Source organism: Podarcis melisellensis (assembly GCF_964234715.1).
Source record: "Podarcis melisellensis genome assembly, chromosome: 2".
NCBI classification, from domain to species: domain Eukaryota; kingdom Metazoa; phylum Chordata; class Lepidosauria; order Squamata; family Lacertidae; genus Podarcis; species Podarcis melisellensis.
Window position 1 is genome coordinate 119,344,375 of NC_138529.1, and position 20,181 is coordinate 119,364,555.

The 20,181-nt window shown below is 44.6% G+C and overlaps 2 protein-coding genes across 6 annotated transcripts; both read right to left on the reverse strand.

The window, feature by feature from the left end:
* Positions 1-375: 375 nt before the first annotated feature.
* Positions 376-18,622, reverse strand: LOC309364504 (uncharacterized protein). 5 transcript variants are annotated; one of them, XM_081901955.1, is made up of 7 exons: positions 18,323-18,413; positions 16,677-16,799; positions 5,801-6,271; positions 5,524-5,605; positions 4,956-5,038; positions 3,584-3,710; positions 395-1,795 (listed from the first exon to the last, which is right to left on the reverse strand). In XM_081901955.1, the coding sequence occupies exons 3-7, from the start codon at positions 6,200-6,202 to the stop codon at positions 732-734; spliced, it is 1,758 nt and encodes a 585-aa protein (XP_081758081.1). In that variant the 5' UTR covers positions 6,203-6,271; positions 16,677-16,799; positions 18,323-18,413; the 3' UTR covers positions 395-731. The 5 variants fall into 5 exon arrangements, with proteins under 5 accessions (XP_081758079.1, XP_081758078.1, XP_081758081.1 ...); XM_081901956.1 differs by having other exon boundaries at positions 16,677-16,735; positions 18,323-18,407; XM_081901953.1 differs by lacking the exon at positions 16,677-16,799 and having other exon boundaries at positions 376-1,795; positions 4,968-5,038; positions 18,323-18,622.
* Positions 10,110-14,910, reverse strand: LOC309365050 (uncharacterized protein). Its single transcript, XM_081903174.1, has 4 exons — positions 14,762-14,910; positions 14,343-14,425; positions 13,853-13,979; positions 10,110-11,658 (listed from the first exon to the last, which is right to left on the reverse strand). Exons 1-4 carry the CDS (start codon positions 14,793-14,795, stop codon positions 10,511-10,513), a joined length of 1,392 nt encoding a protein of 463 aa, XP_081759300.1. The 5' UTR covers positions 14,796-14,910; the 3' UTR covers positions 10,110-10,510.
* Positions 18,623-20,181: the final 1,559 nt, after the last annotated feature.

Sequence of the window (20,181 nt, forward strand, 5' to 3'; positions counted from 1 at the left end):
CGTTCTCCAAAGGAAAACTCAAGAAACAGGAAAAATACAGGAAGCAGGAAAGATAACCATTCTGTCATTTCTAACTAGGGGCATCTCCTTTCAACTTCAAACTTAGAAATATGAACAGCATAGTAAACGTAGAGGGACTTGTAGGAAACAATGGTACAATGAAATAAAGGCATTATGAACCTCACTCATGCAGGGAGACCCTCCCTTCCCCGTAAGGATACATTGGCCCAAAATAGTACAGTGGTACCTCAGGTTAAGAACTTAATTCGTTCTGGAGGTCCATTCTTAACCTGAAACTGTTCTTAACTTGAGGTACCACTTTAGCGAATGGGGCCTCCCACTGTCCTGCCACATGATTTCTGTTGTCATCCTGAAACAGAGTTCTTAACCTGAGGTACTATTTCTGGGTTAGTGGAGTCTGTAACCTGAAGCGTCTGCAATTTGAAGTGTCTGTAACCCGAGGTACCACTGTACTTAATCCCAGATTTTCATTGGTTGGGTAGCTTTAGGCTCCAATGGAATACCCTTCTTCATGCCTTGCTGGAAATGGACGAAAAGAAGGACTGAGAGAGATGCTGTAGCCTTGCTGGTAGAGGTTATTTGTGGGGAGAGCAGAACTCATCACCATAGGTACAGAGATATATGTGAGAGCTGGACACACCTGTGCATTCAGATGGGCACCATGCAACACAGCCCTATCCAGACCTATGACTTGCCAGCATTTATTCCTTTCATAGTTTGATTCCATCATGCTTTGCTTGATGGGAAGTGAGATAGGCCCTCTGACTGAAGCTCCGTCCACATTCCAAGCACCGATACGGTTTCTCTCCGTTATGAATTCTTTGATGAGCCGTGAGATGGTAGCTCCGGTTGAAGCGCTTTCCGCATTCCAAGCACTGAAATGGTCTCTCCCCTGTGTGAAGCGTTTGATGGGAAGTGAGAATTTGCTTCAACCTGAAGCTCTTCCCACATTCCAAGCACTGATACGGCTTTTCCCCAGTGTGAAGCGTCTGGTGGGAAGCGAGAGTTTGCTTCAACCTGAAGCTCTTTCCACATTCCAAGCATGGATATGGTTTTTCCCCTGTGTGAAGTGTTTGATGGGAAGTGAGGTTTACCTTTAAACGGAAGCTCTTCCCACATTCCAAGCACTGATAGGGTTTCTCCCCTGTATGAATTCTTCGATGGAAAGTGAGATGGTCGTTCCGAGAGAAGCTCTTTCCACATTCCAAGCACTGAAATGGCTTTTCCCCTGTGTGAAGTATCTGATGGGAAGTGAGATTATGCTTTAAATTGAAGCTCTTCCCACATTCCAAGCACTGATATGGTTTCTCCCCTGTATGAATCCTTTGATGTGTAGCCAGGCTGTCACTCATACTGAAGCTCTTCCCACATTCCAGACATGAATATGGTCTCTCCCCTGTATGAATTCTTTGATGGGAAGCAAGACGGTTGTTTCGACTGAAGCACTTTCCACATTCCAAGCACTGATAAGGTTTTACCCCTGTGTGAAATATTTGATGGTTAAGGAAGTCTGTGCTTCTTTTAAAGCTCTTACCACAGTCGAAGCATTGATACGGTTTCTCTTCTGAATGAATCATTTCATGCCTAGTGAGATTTGACTTCCTGCTAAAGTTTTTTCCACATTCCAAGCACTGATACTGTTTCTTCCCACCGTCAGTTTTTTGTTGGGACCTTTGGCTGAATCTCTCTCCACTCTCCAAATTTATATTCTGTTCCCCCACTGTGTAGACATTATTGTGGTCTCCTTTATTCTTGGTTTCCAATTCATCACCTTCTGCAATGAAGACAGAAACTGATTAGAGCCTTAAGATGAAACTGAGTTCCAAATTATTGAGCAATGCCAAGGAACAGTTGTAAAAATGGAAGAACTGAAGGGACTTTGATGTGATGCAGGGGTCCTAAGGTGGACCGAGAGGCTATTAGCCCCAGAGCTATGACTTCTAGTGTGGAGAAGAAAATATGTGACTGTCCATAACCAGCTGGCTGCTTAAAATGCACTCCTGACTGCTCCTTCACAAGTAAGGCTCCTGTCAAGGAGAAACCACCTCCCTATCCTGATCCTTCCGGGGGGGGGGGAGGAAGAGGGAGATATACTGATTTGCAACAGGGGTTTGAGGGAGGTAGCAGCTCAGAGGCAGATGAGGGGAAAAGCTGGAAAATCATGGGATAGCTGGAACAACAATCAGCTGACATGTAGGCATTAGAAAGCATTCCAGACCCACCATCTCCCAGAACCCGGCGAGCCTTAAAAGTAGGAGAGCAAAGAGCTCAAAGACAGAGGGCACATAGTAGCACCCGTAGAAGTGACAAATGAGGAAGTGGGAGAGGCAAGGGTGGAGATTCACTCAGGACAACACCATTATCCAAGAGTCTGGGTTCTATAGCCTCTCTCTGTAAAGATTGAAATAAAAAAGTGGATTACATGGAATTGGCGGAAATGACCGGCAGGATCCGAGATCAGGGAGAAGAGTAAGTGGAAGAAGACTGGAAGAAATTTAAAGACTATTTACAGAGACACTGCAAAATTAATGAATTTTAGAATAATGTTGGATTGAAATTAAGTGGTTTCTAGCTGTAATGGGTTAAAAGAATATGAAAAAATGGGTTTATATAAGTAAAAATTCAAGATTGTAATAATTTAAGAATAAAGATTTGGGTAGTATAAAGAGGGAAAGAAACTGCTGAGCTAATAAATTGAATTGGAATACAAAAAAGGGAGGTATGAGGAGGTCCGAGAAACAAGTAAATGAAAAATAATGTGATGGAAAGATTGATTGTTTTTAACAATTTTTATTTTGTATTTTGTATTTTTTTTTTTGGGGTAATGCAAAAATCTTAATAAAAATTTTATTAAAAAAAATGAAATAAAAAAGGACGGTAAGAAACTTTTCCTTGTCTTTATACTTTCCTGGGCAACCTGTCGGGAGCCGCGGACAGCATCCCAACAGCTCCCTTCTCAGCATTGATCAGCAGATCTGCCAAAACTAAGATCAGCTGCATTAGGGTGTTTTAGAAACTCCCAGGTAAATGTGAAAGGATTTTCCACACTGATCAGCTGATTGGCGCTGAAAGCTGGCCTTCAAGGGGGCTTTGAATTCCCCCCTTTCTAATTGCCACCTGATGTCATAATGTCGTCAGAAGATTGATAGACAGATATGAATGACCACCTGTCAAAGTTGGCTTATGCATAGGGCAGGGAACTATCCGCCTCACCAGCCAGACCCAGTTCCCCTTGCTCATCTAATGGATCTTAGATGGAACTGTTCAATGTGCTGGCATGGAACTTTGGAGGGATGCTGTCAGTCAGAGGAGACAACACTGGGCAAGACTGACCAATGGTTAGAGCAGTCAAAACCACTTTGCTAATTGTTTAGAAGGGGGAAACTGGAGGAATCATATTCAGAGACGAAACAATATACCATCTTCCATTTGAGGTTAACAGCAGAGGCGTTAGAATACTAGATGCCGTAGGTGCTGCTGCTGAATTCCAGCACAAGGTTGTATGTCCATCGCACATATAAACACCTCACTTTCATAAGAGAGATAAAACAGACAGCCTTACTGAGAGAGGCAATGATCCTACAGGTCTCCTCCATGACTTCCTTATGCAGAGCTCTCTGGTCAGGATCCAGCAGCACCCACTCCTCATCTGTGAAATGCACAGCCACATCCTCAAAGAATGCTGTACCCTAAAAGAAAAAGGAAATATTTCCACCTCAGAAATAGCTCATTGTTCAACAATGAGCTCAACAGCTCAACAATGGTTGTCCATTGTCTATAAATTGTTGTGTTGCTTTAATGGCATAATTTTTTTTTGCACAATTTAATTATGATTGTTTATTTTAATGTTTCAACGGAATTGCTTCATTTCTGTAACTGCTTTTTCTACTTTGTCAACTGTTTAGAAGCTTACCTTAGCATTAAGTGTTATTTAAATTCATACGTAGCACTGCTACTACTAAGAAACAATTCTAGCTGCATCCAAAAGGATAGTTAAGGTGAGGTAAAGGTAAAGGGACCCCTGACCGTTAGCTCCAGTCGGGATGACTCTGGGATTGTGCCGCTCATCTCGCTTTACTGGCCGAGGGAGCTGGCATACAGCTTCCGGGTCATGTGGCCACCATGACTAAGCCGCTTCTGGCGAACCAGAGCAGCGCACGGAAACACTGTTTACCTTCCCGCTGGAGCAGTACCTATTTATCTACTTGCACTTTGCTGTGCTTTCGAACTGCTAGGTTGGCAGGAGCAGGGACTGAGCAACGGGAGCTCACCCATCGTGGGGATTCGAACCGCCGACCTTCTGATCGGCAAGCCCTAGGCTCTGTGGTTTAGACCAGTGTTTTTCAACCTTTTTTGGGCAAAGGCACACTTGTTTCATGAAAAAAATCACGAGGCACACCACCATTAGAAAATGTTAAAAAAATTAACTCTGTGCCTATATTGACTATATATAAAGTAATTCTCTTGAATAGGAATCAAATAACCACAAAGAAAGTATTTTATAATTACATCAGAAAAGTGGAGGGTGTCCCCCTGAGGAGCACCAATCGACGCCCCTGCTGGCCGAGGGTGGGGTCAAAAACCCTACCCCACCCATACCCAGGACACAGTCCGGCGCCCGCCTAGTGGGCGAAAATTTGACATTTAAAAAAAATTCAATTTTTCCCACGGCACACCAGGTAACATCTCGCGGCACACTAGTGTGCCGCGGAACAGTGGTTGAAAAACACTGGTTTAGACCACAGCGCCACCCACATGGTAGCTGTTCCTTATTCTCAGGATTTAAAGTTTCCTTGAGTGGCCTTCAAAGCTTTCGTTCAGCTCACATTTCAAAGAAGGAAAGTGAAAGAAAATTGATTCTGTCTCAGAGAGGAGAGGACAGAGTCAATCTGGCTGCCCCCAGCCTCTCTCCCCCCTCTGATTTGCCCCACTACCTGATCTGGTACCACAGAAGCCGATTCCCCTCCTTTGTGAAGAGAATATGGCTGAAGAGATCTTTCCAGCATCATCCCATCACCTGTGAAATACAAAGTTGATGGAAAGTTTGTCTCAGAGGTTAAGCATTGCATGTCTAACTACAAACAGGCTTTAGAAATAGTCTCAACTGTTGAGTTTTTTGTTCCAATTTTATATTTCAGGATCTCTCCCACTCTGGGCTTTTGTCCGCAACTCAACATGCGTGTCCCCACATTTAAAAACAGGGAAATGTTGTTTTGACTTATGGAAAAGGCTGCAAAGAAGTACCGTATTTTTTGCACCATAACACTCACTTTTTTCCTCCTAGAAAGTAAGGGGAAATGTCTGTGTGTGTTATGAAGGGTATGCCTACGGGTGGCATGCCTACGGATTTTCCTCCTCTAAAAATTACGTGCGTGTTATGGTCGGGTGCGTGTTATAGAGCGAAAAATACGGTACTTTCTGCTCCAAACACTAAAGGAGCCCATGGAAGTATTTTGCAATGAAACACAGAAGACAAACTGAGAATGTTTCTGCAATGCTTACCCAGTGGGTGCTTTCTGGTGTCTGGTGGAGTCTTCTCATTATCAGAGAAATCAATGCTCATCTCTGCAAACAGAACCTTCCCCTGGAACGGCAATAAAAATTCAAAACATGGAATGGGGAGAAAAATTAGAAAAGGCATTACAAGAAGCAGAAACCTTAAGGGTTATTGTATATCCTTCCTTGGAAGCTTTAAAAAAATGTTGCAATTACTAGCGAATTTTGGGGTACCCTCCATCACATTTGAAGTTCTTGGTGCTTTCTAGATTTCAGCACTCACCTGCCAGTTTTCCTGCTTTTTCTCCTCTGCCTGGCTCAGGAGGAAACCTTCCACCAGGGCCACCGCCTGGGAGCTGGTCTCCGCTCCACATTCCCTCACCCAGCTCTCCATCTCTTGTGGAAGAACAGTCAGAAACTGCTGCAGGATCACCAGGTCCAGGATCTCCTTCTTTGTGTGTTGGTTTGGCTTTAGCCACTGATGGCAAAGATGGTGGAGTCGGCTGCAAACCTCCCGAGGCCCTTTGGCCTCCTGGTAAAGGAAATGCCTGAAACACTGGGGCTGAACATATGAGATGAGGGTGTCCTTCCTCCCTGTGTTCTCCCAGAATCCTCTACTGCTCCCAGTCTCGATGGCATCCCGGCCACTTCCTGCTTCAAGTCCTCTGGAATCTTCCTTCTCCATCGGTGCTCCCAGGAAGTTTCCAAGAGGTTCACAGGAACTCCTTTGCTCTTCTGCCAATTTCTGTCTGTCCTAATGAGAGGTGCTAGCAAGTCCTAGAAGGCCAAGACATTGTTCTTCTGTAAAATTGCTTCATTTTTAGAATAGGAAGAATGTTCCCTGAGCAAAGGTGGATGGGTCTCAATAGTTAAAAGTAGGTAAAGAACCCCTGGAGGGTTAAGGCCTCGGTCCAGTATACACCCCCATCGTTCTACCTGGACACTAAGGTCCAGTGCCGAGGGCCTTCTGGCAGAGTGGTGCATGCTCTAGTTATCTCCCGCTTGGACTACTGCAATGCACTCTACGTGGGGCTACCTTTGAAGGTGACCCGGAAACTACAACTAATCCAGGATGAGGCAGCTAGACTGGTGACTGGGAGCAGCCGCCGACACCATATAACACCGGTCATGAAAAACCTACATTGGCTCCCAGTCCGTTTCCGAGCACAATTCAAAGTGTTGGTGCTGACCTTTAAAGCCCTAAACGGCCTCAGCCCAGTATATCTGAAGGAGCATCTCCACGCCCATCGTTCTGCCTGGACACTGAGATCCAGCGCCGAGAGCCTTCTGGTGGCTCACTCATTGTGAGAAGTGAGATTACAGGAAACCAGGCAGAGGGCCTTCTTGGTAGTGGCGCCCACCCTGTGGAACGCCCTCCCATCAGATGTCAAAGAGATAAACAACTGCCTGACATTTAGAAGACGACATCTGAAGGCAGCCCTGTTCAGGGAAGTTTTTAATGTGTGAAATTTTAATGTATTTTTAATCTTTGTTGGAAGCCGCCCAGAGTGGCTTGGGAAACCCAGTCAGATGGGCGGGGTACAAATAAATTATTATTATTATTATTATTATTATTATTATTATTATTATTATTATATCATCATTTAAGGTTCGTTGCCATCCAGACAACCCTATTTCCCAGATCCTGGAAGCAGAAACAAGGGAACCGTCTGTCTTGGATCTGGTCCTCACCAACAGGGAGCAATTGAAAATGCATTCTGCTTAGGTCAGCTAAATGTTTTGGACCTGCTTTGCACCCTCTCCCAACGTTTCAAAATTTGGCTTTGCAGGGCGGGAATCTGCGCTCCCTGGCTGGAGGGCTTGGGGGTCCCCTGGATGGATCAGCTGCACCCTCCCCCCAAATGCACAAAATAGAGTGGGGGGTCGACTTACCAAATCCCAGATGATCTCCCACCCCCAAGTCCAAAGCCAGGCAGGAAGGACTATGGAGTGGGGGCATGTATTGCCCTGGAGGACTCCGCTCCCTTCCCTTCTCGCCAAGTTCCTTCCTCTCTAGGAAGCCAGTTCAGTTCTCCTTAACCCTTAGATGAAAACCACGCAGCTGACGTTGTTTACTAGACCCAATAGGGGGCGCTATTGATTTTTTCCCCTAGGATTGTTTTGTTATTTTGAGAGTTTCGGGGAAGTTTTTTTCCCCTTTCCAAAGTAGTTTGGCGGTTTAGGGGCTGGGTGACCTTTTTTTCAGCACAGGGACGATGACCACCTGCCAGACTCCTCTTTAGATGCAACAAACGCCAGCAAAGTTACTGCGCCATTTGAAAGAAATGCTACATCCTTATGTGAACTTCCAAAACATTGCATTTTTAAATTTATTTCATGTGATTGTTTTGAGAATTGTGCTGGAGCACAGATCTACACCAGTCTTGCTTTCAGATGACAAATGTGTCCTTGCGCTCCAAAAATATATTCTTCCGACTGTTCACTTTCCAGTGAAAAATATTGTTTTAAAGATTATTAGATCTAGAGGTAGTAAAATTTTGATCTCTTTGGCATCAATGGGATAAGTTAATCTGGACTTCGTCTCTGTGTGTGAATAAGCACTGTGAACAACATAATTATCACCGTATACACTTTTCTGTATTTCATTCCTTTATTCAACTGACAACCCTTCTGCCCCAAAACTTGAGTATACATATAACTGAGGGTAGCATTTCACACCTCTGTTGAATATAGGCCACAAAAGCTTCTGCCAGAATAAATTGGTTGGTCTTTTAAGGCACCACAGGATTGTTTTTAAGTCCCATGGATTTAAATGGAGCTACAGCCTGTCAAAAAGACTTTGGGCAAAAATTGCGGAGAGAGAAAAAGTAAAGTCCGGCAAAATCCGAATGTACGGCAACCCATGTCAGCAGTGTTGTTGAGGGTTGTTTTCCTTAAAAATAGCTCAAAAACTTTGGCCAAAAAGAAAAAAAAAAGAGCTCAACAATTTTTGTGTCCGGATTTTCACTTTTTGAAATATGACCACCCTATTTTATATTGTTTGATAGCTTTCCCCCGTTGCTAGTGCAGCCCATTAAATGAGGATCCCCTCATGTGACCAACATATACAGGTGTAGCTCAGCTGTTTCCTTGAAGGCTACACCTCCACGGAGCCCAGAAACATGTTTGCTTCCTCAGCAGCTTCCCTTCCCTTCCCTGACCTGCCATTACTCCCAGGAAGATGTAAATTATGTGGTTGGAACAGCCAGCACCACTCTTCAAAAAGAAAGAACAAGCAGCATGTCAAGTGTTGGATCAACATCTTATTGACATCCAGCTATGAGCTGCCATGCGTTGTCATGAACCAGCTGTTTGTAACCTGTGAACCCATGTTGAAGTGCTAGTGATTTAGTCAAGAAAGCTTTCAAAAGCTCAACTGGGAGTGTCAGAGAAGAACCAGGACAAGACTTGATCATTGTGAGTAAGCACCACACTATAGTTTTCATTTGCAAATGTTTCACTCATACTATCTAGGAGAGTGTAAGGGATTGGGAAGACTTAAGGTGGAGACACCTTCTCATTGTTGGTGGTTCATTATAAAATATTATATGTCTACTATATATTCTATATTATATAACAACCAGTCTCACCAGGGTCATGTATTTTCAACTTCAAACTTAGCAAAGTGAACAGAATAGTAATCAGACAGGAACTTGTAGGAAATAAAGAATAGTACACATAAAGGTGTTATAACCATCACTCCTTTATTTCTGTGTACTACTTTTTATTTCCTACATGTTCCTGTCTGTTTACTATTCTGCTCACTTTGCTAAGTTTGAAGTTGAAAATACAGAAATAAATGTGTTATAACGATCACTCACTCCCTGGAAAAGACCCTGAAAGACCCTGATGTTGGGAAAGATGGAGGGCACAAGGAGAAGGGGACGACAGAGGATGAGATGGTTGGACAGTGTTCTCAAAGCTACCAGCATGAGTTTGACCAAACTGCGGGAGGCAGTGGAAGACAGGAGTGCCTGGCGTGCTCTGGTCCATGGGTTCATGAAGAGTCGGACACGACTAAACAACAACTATCACTCATCCAGGGCAAACCCCCCCTCGCTTTAAGGATTCATTGGCTCAAAATAGTACTTAAATCATTGGCTCAGAATAGTACTTAAATCCCAGATTGCCAATGGTTGGGTAGCTCAGAGCTTCTTCTTTATTCCTTGCTGGAAATGGACCCAAAGGAGGACTGTGAGAGATGCTGTAGCCTTGCTGGTGGACAGGGAGAGCAGAACTCCCAGACCAAAGCCACAGAACTCTGCTCCTTGACTTAGGTTCTGCATACTTTGGGCTAGATATGTGCATCCCCCTCCTTTCTCACTTTATTTCAAGTGTGTGCACTGTGGCAAATTAACACACTCGCTTTCTAGGCTTTTGGAATAGCAAGGTATCATTTTTACTCTCAAGATCGTGGTGTGTGTGCTGCGCGACTTGCTACTCACTTATATTGCAACCACTCTTTGAAAACCATCCCCATATTATTTCATTTCCATACGGCCTTTCATCCGAAGATCACAGTTTGCAATACTAAAACAACAACAGCATGAGACATAATACCGTAATAGCAAACGAAAACAGCACCCCTCCAGTATTCTGTGTCGTTTTTATTTCATTTAATAAAACAATCTTTTTTTTATTATTATTTCTCTGATGTGTGCAACATTTTTATGGGGCATAAGGTTAAGGACAGAAACAGATATTCATAATGGATGCATGTTTAACTCCAGTAAAGACGCTCATAGATCTATAAAGTTGGAAGGGACGACGAGCGTCATCTAGTCCAACGCCATGTAATGCAGGAATCTTTTGCCCAACATGGAGCACTAACACACAACTCTGAGATTAAGAGTCTTGTGCTCTACCGACTGAGCTATCCCAGGTCTTAAATATCCTGAATATCTTACATGAATGCCGGACCAACTTGTGGGTTCAGATGCACACTTTGTGGCACAGCCTTGTCAGGTCCAGTGACTGCCAGCTGTCACTGCTTTTATAATATCATTCCATCATGAATTCTTTGATGGGAAATGAAAGTTTCTTTCCAGCGGAAGCTCTGCCCACATTCCAAGCACCGATACGGCTTCTCCCCTGAATGAATTCTTTGATGGGAAGTGAGACGGTGGTTCCGACTGAAGCTCTTCCCACACTCCAAGCACTGATATGGTTTCTCTCCGTTATGAAGTCTTTGATGGGAATTGAGATTCTGCTTTAAGCTGAAGCTCTTCCCACACTCCAAGCACTGATATGGTTTCTCCCCCGTATGAATTATCTGATGGGAAGTGAGATTATCCTTCCGACTGAAGCGCTTTCCACATTCCAAGCACTGATATGGTTTTTCCCCTGTATGAACTCTTTGATGATTATATAAGTTTGCCCTTAAATTAAAGCTCTTTCCACAATCTAAACATTGATATGGTTTCTCACCTGTATGAATTATTTGATGTGAAGTCAGGTGGACCCTCTGAATGAAGCGCTTTCCACATTCCAAGCACTGATAGGGCTTCTCCCCTGTATGAATTCTTTGATGGGCCGAGAGACTTGCCTTTTGGCTGAAGCTCTTCCCACAGTCCAAGCAATGATAGGGGTTCTCCAAGGTGTGAACTCTTTGATGTGAAGTGAGATGGGAGCTTTGACTGAAACACTTCCCACATTCCATGCACTGATATGGTTTCTTTCCTGTATGAATTCTTTGGTGGGAAGTGAGATGGGCGATCTGACTGAAGCGCTTTCCACATTCCCGGCACTGATACGGTTTCTCCCCTGTATGAATTCTTCGATGGGCAGTGAGACTTGACTTCTGGCTAAAGCTCTTTCCACAGTCCAAGCACTGATACGGTTTATTTTCTGTATGAACTCTTTGGTGGGAAGTGAGATGGGTGATTTGGCGAAAGCTCTTTCCACATTCCAAGCATATATATGGTTTCTCGCCAGTGTGAATTCTTTTGTGCTTAGTGAGACTTGACTTCCTGCTAAACTTCCTACCACATTCCAAGCACTGATATGGTTTCTCCTCGCTGTCAGTTTCTTGTTGAGAGCTCTGACTGAAGATCTCTTCTTTCTCCAAATATATATTCAGCTCCACCACTCCGTGATTATTGTTGTGGGTTCTCTTATTCTTGGTTTCCAATTTTTCACCTTCTGCAAGGAGAACAGAACTGATTAGAATCACTGGATGAAGAAGTGATTACTGAGCCATGTCAAAAAACATTTGTGATAAAGAACAAACTGAAGGGATTTTGATGCGATGCAGAGCTTTCTACAGAATTAACTGCCCCTTAACTGGCATTAAGGAACAGGCGCCATGCTACAGACCACTGGTTCTCAAACTTCTTCTCTGGGCCAGACTTTCAGAATAAAAATTTGCTCACGCCAAACCATTTTTTTTATTGATAAGAAATACATTGGAAAAACAAAAGAAATCACCCCTATCAGTGCTTGATTTATAAAATAGAACACAACTGCTTTATAATATGATCATGGGACACCCTGAAAGTATAAAAGAATGTAGTTACATAAGAACAGGCATCATTTACAAAATTTAATTATAAGTTAGCCTCTTGCGTAAGTGCCTTAAGTATGTATGCAAACTCAATGAGAGGCGTGAACTTGCTTTTATATTAGGTCTACTTTGAGACAAGCAAAGACTTGTATCCTCATCAACACAAAGAAGGCATTCTCTTTTCTGATCTTTCATATCTGTCAGGAAAGATATTTTGATAAGATATCTATCCAGATACCATACTCTACTATACGCTACACTGAAGTGTTTAAATTTTTCTTCGATTGTCTTTTAATCTTCCCACTGCACTTGCCATCCTCTCCTGCAACACAGGCTGGCGTGCCAAACCCTTTGAGAACCACTGCTATAGACAGCTGAAATTTGGCCATGGGTTACAGGGAACCGGGACGCAGGTGGCGCTGTGGGTTAAAGCCTCAGCGCCTAGGACTTGCTGATCGAAAGGTTGGCGGTTCGAATCCCTGCGGCGGGGTGCGCTCCCGCTGCTTGGTCCCAGCGCCTGCCAACCTAGCAGTTCGAAAGCACCTCCGGGTGCAAGTAGATAAATAGGGGCCGCTTACCAGCGGGAAGGTAAACGGCGTTTCCGTGTGCAGCTCTGGCTCGCCAGAGCAGCGATGTCACGCTGGCCACGTGACCCGGAAGTGTCTCCGGACAGCGCTGGCCCCTGGCCTCTTGAGTGAGATGGGCGCACAACCCCAGAGTCTGTCAAGACTGGCCCGTACGGGCAGGGGTACCTTTACCTTTTACCTTACAGGGAACCAGGCAGAGAGCCTTCTTGGTAGAGGCACATGCCCAGGGAAGAGAAACAATTATATGACCTTCCATAGGGAAGCTGTGTCTGTGTGTGTGTGTGTGTGTGTGTGTTATATGATACGTATGTAATATTTGTTTACAATGTTTTTGGATTGTTTTCAATCTTTTTTGTTGCTGTTTTGTTTTTTTCCTGTATTATTTAAACAAAAATAAACATGCAAGCAATTATATGACTTTCCGTAGACATCTGAAAGCAGCCCTGAATCAGGCTATTTTCAATATCTGATGTATCATGTTGTTTTTATATATATGTCCAACTACCGAGAGACTGCTATCTACTCCAAGTATGAAAAAACTGGTTGTGATCTACCCACTGTCATTGCCAGGAATTGTTGAGCTTTTTTAATAAGGACCATCCAGGTGATCACTTTACTAAATACCAAGATCGACTTCAAACGCCCCCACGATTGACCGGTCAATCGCAATTGACCCATGGTACATGCCTGTTTTATATTATGTTGGAAGCTGCCCAGAGTGGCTGGAAACCCAGTCAGATGCGTAGGGTACAAGTAATAAACTATCATCATCATCATATTCAGAAACAAAACGGTTGATCGTTTTCCATTCCAGGTTAACTGCAGGGGCATTAAAATAAAGGCAATGGCCCCTGTACAGTTAAGTCCAGTCAAAGGCGACTATGGGGTTGTGGCGCTCATCTCCACTTTCAGGCCGAGGAAGCCAGCGTTTGTCCACAGTGATGGAAACCAGAGTGCACGGAAACGCCGTTTACCTTCCTGCTGCTGTGGTACCTATTTATCTACTTGCACTGGCGTGCTTTCGAACTGCTAGGTTGGCAGGAGCTGGGACAGAGCAATGGGAGCTCACTCCATCACAGGGATTCGAACCACCAACCTTCCGATCGGCAGGCCCAAGAGGCTCAGTGGTTTAGACCACAGGGCCACCTGTGCTGTAGTGGGTGTGGTTGAATTCCATCACAATACCGTTGGTTCATCACACATCCGATTTTCAAAACAGTTCTTGTGACCCAAAAGAGAGACTTACCGAGAGAGACCATGATGCCACAGGTCTCTTCCATGACTTCTGTATGCAGAGCTCTCTGGTCAGGATCCAGCAACACCCACTCCTCATCCGTGAAATGTATAGCCACATCCTCAAAGGTTGCTGGATTCTAAAAGAAAAAGGAAATGTTTCCACCTCAGAGAAAGCATATGGATTACCTGCTCTTCATTATCTATTAATTGCTGTGTTTTTTAATGCCATTTTCGTGCTGCGCATTTTAATTATGGGTGTTTTAAGGGAAACGCTTCATTGCATGTTTTAATGGTGGCTGTTTTGAGCTTATTCTTTCTGTAACCACTTTTTGTATGTTGTCAACTGTTTAGAAGCCTAGTTAGCATTAAGCGTTGTTTAAATTCATAAGCAATACTACTACTAAGAAAAAACACTTAATTCAGGTCTAGGGAGGTGAGGAGGGGACAGAGGCACCATGGCTTTCCCCAATTCTCCCCCCATACTGATTTGCTCCCCATACCTGATCCCGTGCCACAGAAGCTGCCTCCCTTCCATTGTGAAGAAGAGATGGCTGAGGAGGTCTTGCTGGCATCATCCTGTCAACTGTGAGAGACAAAGTTAGTGGCAAACCAGTAGCACTTGATGGTCTCAGAGATGCATGCCTAAGTACACACGGGCCTTGGAAAAAGTTTTATTTTTTAGTGTTTAATAAAGAAATGTGTTTATATGTGTTTGTATTTCCGTTGTGTGAAAACGCATTTCTACTACTTTGGGCTTTTGTTCTCAGCTCAAAAGTGCTGGTTCCCATGTATTGGAAATAAATGCATGTTTAAGCAGTGGGAAACAGTGTCTTTTGTTCCAAATATCAAAGCAGCTCCTAGGTTTATTTTGCACTCAACAGAGGGAGACCAAACTGATATACATCCCATTCATCCTTACCAAGTGGACTCTGTTTGGTACCAAATGGAACCATCTTAGGAAAAACCGTGCTCCTTTCTGCAAACTGATTCCGTCTCTGAAACAGTAATGAAGAATCAAAACAAGGAATGGGGAGAAGGAATGACAGGAGCAAAATCCTAATGCAGGGGTCAGCAAACCTTTTCAGCAGGGGGCCGGTCCTCAGATCTTGTGGGAGTCCGGACTTTACAAATTCCTATGCCTCACAAATAACCCAGGGATGTATTTTAAATAAAAGAACACATTCTACTCATGTAAAAACACACTGATTCTCGGACCGTCCGCAGGCTGGATTTAGAAGGTGATTGGGCCGGATCTGGTCCCTGGGCCTTTGTTTGCCTACCCCTGTCCTAATGGGATCTGGACATCTTTCCTTGGATGCTTTACTGAAAAAGTTGGGCAAATAGCAGAGTTTTAAGATACCCTCCCTCATGTTCTGAACCCCCTGGGGACTATCTAGATGGAACACTCACCTGTGTCTCCTTCTGCTTCTTGACCTCTGCCTGGCTCAGGAGGAAACCTTCAGCCAGGGCCACAGCCTGGGAACAAGTGTCTGCTCCACAGCCTCTCACCCAGCTCTCCATCTCCGGTGGAAGGACAGCCAGGAACTGCTCCAGAATCACCAGGTCTAGGATCTCCTTCTTTGTGTTTTGATCCGGCTTCAGCCACTGACAGCAAAGATGGTGGAGTTGGCTACAAACCTCTCGGGGTCCTTTGGCCTCCTGGTAGCAGAACTGCCTAAACTGCTGGCTCTGCACATTTGAGCCGAGAGTGATTTTTTCACTCGGGATTTTCAGCACTGACTTTTCCCAGAATCTCCCACGGCTCTCAGTCTTGATGGCATCGTAGCCTCTTACTGCTTCAGGGCCAGCCGTGTCTTCCTTTTTCTTCTGTGCTCCAAGGAAGCCTCCAGGAAGTCGAAAGGAACTCCTTTGCGTTTCTGCCATTTTCTGTCTAATTAACCAAGACATTGTTTTGTTATGGGATTGCTATGCTGTAAGGAGAGGAAAAATACTCCCTGACGAAGTATCTTCAGAAACCTGGGATATATTATAGTGATGTAATAGCCCTTCAGGAAGAAATTTTTTCAAGTAAAATATGCAACCCACCTTCTAAGTAGACCATTCTCAAAGTGCGGGTCATAGACCCTTAACCTCACTCTGTGAGGTGAGGCAGTTTCAGTCTGAGACACAAGAGGAGCTGGTCTGGTTTCTCACTACCTTACTGTGCTTTTTTTAAAAAGATTGAAGTTGGAGCTGTGATTGACAGGTGAGTTGTTTGGATGCCAGGCAATAGTTAGGCATCCCTGGGGACCTAAAAAGCTGCTATTTCCTCCTCTGATTTAATGCACATTTCATCCTAGCAACCAGAGTGCAGCCTTCCTGTACATCTTAGATTAGGAACAGGTTATTTTCTTCAAATACCTCTACAGAGTTTTGTGGGTGGGTGCTAAATAATCTCTTCCCCTCCAAAAAAATGGCAAATGCAAAAAACAAAAACACGCTATAAAGAGGCTGTCCAGAAGTTCATTAAGAATTCAGTGTATAGTTAACTTACAGCAGAATGTGCTGTAGTGTTGTGGGCATCAAGGAGTTAACACTCTGTGCTAAGTGGAAATGCTGACTCAGCATCATGTGACATGGGCATTGCCTAATTGGTCTATAGCCACTTAGTATAAAAAAGTATGGCTGACTTTCCCTCTCTGGCATCTTCCCTATATGTAGTGACACCTGTGTATGCTGATTTCTGGATGTAAGAAGACTGCTTTATAATGATACAAAACTGCAACTGGAATAAAGCCTTACTGAAAATACAGCTTGACTCTTGAGTGCTTCATGTGGGGCTTTCGTACATTGCAACAGAATGGCATGCATGTCTATTCAGAATGCGTCTTAACATGAGAGTTAATGTGGACACAGGATTGCAGTAATCAGATCACATTAAGATTGGTCGGAGCTGTACAAATTTGTGAGCGGCAGTCAGAAAAACACGGCTCTATGCCGTTCGAAGATGCATCACCCTCCTTAAAGGAAGCAAAAGCCCATTTTAGTGTCTTTTCTCCAGTTTCACACCCACCATATGAGGTAGGTTTATCTTGTCGCATCAGTGACTGGAGCAGGGCAGTCCGTGAGCAAACAGAATAAGGCGAGTTCAAAATGTGAAACTGCCCAGACTTGTGGGGATTTTTTGATGCCGCTTCTCAAGGCTGGCAAAACGGGTTGTGTCTCTCCTTCTGCTGCAAAAGGAGAACAAGAAGAGCGGAACGAAGCCATCCAAACATAGAGGAGGGCGGGGAGAAACTTGCTTTGTGTGGGTGGTTTCTCTCCCCCCCCCCTTCTGCCTTTCATTCTGCAGCAATGGTTTGGGGGGGCAGGATTGAAACAGCTGAGGGCAATGTGAGGAGGGCACAGTATCTGTAGCCTGAGATAAGGCTTAACCCTGAAAGATTGTCCTTTGGGTCCCTTCCAACTCTACAAGTCCATGATTCTTATGACCTCCTTTGATGGGCAGAAGCACTGCTGCCAACTTGCGAATCTGGCAACCTAGCAACTTAATGCTGACATCTGTCTATCTATCTGTCTATCTATCTATCTATCTATCTATCTATCTATCTATCTATCTATCTATCTATCTGTCTATCTACCTACATTTATCTATAAACCTGACTTGGCTTTGCAGAGACAGGGAGGAAGGGACAGAACTTCCACCCTCTATGACCTCCTTTGATGGGCAGAAGCACTGCGTCAATTTGTGGATCTGGCAACCTAGTAACTCTATCTATCTATCTATCTATCTATCCATCTATCTACACTTATCTATAAACAGGCCTGGCTTTGCAGAGACAGGGAGGGAGGGACAGAACTTCCACCCCCATGACCTCCTTAGAAGGGCAGAAGCACTGCTGCCAACTTGTGAATCTGGCAACTTAATGCCGACATCTATCTATCTCTCTCTCTCTGCATTTATCTATAAACCTGGCTTGGCTTTGCAGAGACAGGGAGGGAGGGACAGAACTTCCACCCCCTATGACCTCCTTTGATGGGCAGAAGCACTTCGTCAATTTGTGCATCTGGCAACCTAGTAACTTAATGCCAACATCTATCTATCTATCTATCTATCTATCTATCTATCTATCTATCTCTCTCTCTCTCTATCTATCTATCTATCTATCTACATTTATCTATAAACCTGGGTTGGCTTTGCAGAGACAGGGAGGGAGGGACAGAACTTCCACCCCCTATGACCTCCTTTGATGGGCAGAAGCACTTCGTCAATTTGTGCATCTGGCAACCTAGTAACTTAATGCCAACATCTATCTATCTATCTATCTATCTATCTATCTATCTATCTATCTATCATCTATCTACATTTATATATAAACCTGGGTTGGCTTTGCAGAGACAGGGAGGGAGGGAGAGAATTTCCACCACCTGATCCGGGGACTCGGGGTGTCTCCCCCTGACCCCCTCGGCACCCAAAAACACCCCCCACCTCCCGGGGACCCCGCTTCCCAAGAACGCGCGTCACAGAGATGGGGCTCACCGGGTGCCGGAAGGGAGAGCGACGGCGGGGCGTCCGGGAGAGACAAAGGCCACTTTCTCCAGCTCGAGGGTGAAGCCAGGGAGGAAGAGGCTCCGGAGGCCGGATGTTTTGCCAACGCGCTTCCGCCCTGCCACTTCCTGTCCCCTCTAGGGAGCCACATCGCTGGTCACAGGGCACCTGCTTGGCGTGCAGATGGTCCCCGGGTTCCATTCCTGGGCGCCTGCGCTTAATCAGATCCAAGCAGCAGATCCAGCCACCTCCCCCTTCTGGCACTGCCCAGCGCATTTTAGCCCCTGGGAAATATAGTTTGCGAAGGGTGCTGGGAACTGTAGTTCACAAGATGTAACCGGTTGTACAGTTGAAAAAATAATATATACTATTCTTTGTATAGGGGACGCGGGTGGCGCTGTGGGTAAAACCTCAGCGCCTAGGACTTGCCGATCGCAAGGTCGGCGGTTCGAATCCCCGCGGCGGGGTGATCTCCCGTTGTTCGGTCCCTGCTCCTGCCCACCTAGCAGTTCGAAAGCACCCTTAAGTGCAAGTAGATAAATAGGTACCGCTTCATAGCGGGAAGGTAAACGGCGTTTCCGTGTGCTGCTCTGGTGCCAGTTCGCCAGAGCAGCTTCGTCACGCTGGCCACGTGACCCGGAAGTGTCTCCGGACAGCGCTGGCTCCCGGCCTCTTAAGTGAGATGAGCGCACAACCCTAGAGTCGGACACGACTGGCCCGTACGGGCAGGGGTACCTTTATTATTTGTATGGAATTGTAGATTTCAACAGAAGTAGCTCATGTTCAATGAAACAAGTAAAAGACCCAGTGGATCATTTCATTCTCTAATCAGTTTATGCATAAGGTCCATATATGTGAAAGTGTCTATTCCACATGTCGGTTCGTAGAGTCCAACAATCCACACAAAAGGTTGTTGCAGTTCCACAGAATTACAGGACAGTGGATCTTATAGCATAGTAGTTTGTACTACTGATGAAGCCTAGGACGGCGAAAAAAGGCTAATATTCCTCTGTGAAAGGAATAAACTGATTAGAGAATGAACTGATCCACTGGGTCTTCTACTTGTTTTGTTGAACTTTATGAGCTACTTCTGTTGAAATCTACAATTCAATACAATGAATAGTATATATTATTTTTTCAAACGTACAGCCAGTTACGTCTTGTGTGTTTATTGAATGTTTCACGTAATCAGAGGTTTGTTGTTTTGGGAACTGTAGTGGAGCACACAGGGCTGCCCCCATCAAAGCAGGTGAAAGGGTGCCGTGTGATTTCCCATTTCCAAATTAGGAGTTGAGATGGGTGTTTTGCACAGCCAAGTACATTTAAATCACGTTTTTACACACACACTCCCTGCACAAGAATCCCAGGAACTGCAGTTTGCAAAGGGTGCTGGAAACTGTAGGTGGTCTATAAAGGGTAAACAGCAGCTCTCGGTATTTGAGGGAGGTAGGTCTTTAAATTTTTGATTTCTTGGCGAAACAGACTATTTCAGCACAGGAATTGTGACCTAATTAGAAGGCTCCTAATTGGAAGAAGACAGCAGCAGCCACGTTACTACACTCTTTGAATTATTGCTTCATGAAGATCTAGGATATTTTATTTTTATTTCATGCAATAGTTTTGAGGAATATGCTCACCATCAGCAATGGGACAAGTTAAACCTGACATTCCAGTGCTAGGATATCTGTTATCGACAACTGCATTGTGTATGCACGAATAGACACTATCAGGAACATAACCATGGGGATACACATGAGGATAGCATTTCATGCATCTGATGAAGGGGTTTGTAGCCCACGAGAGTTTCTGTCTGAATCAATTTCTTACTGTTTTGAGTTGCCACAGGACTG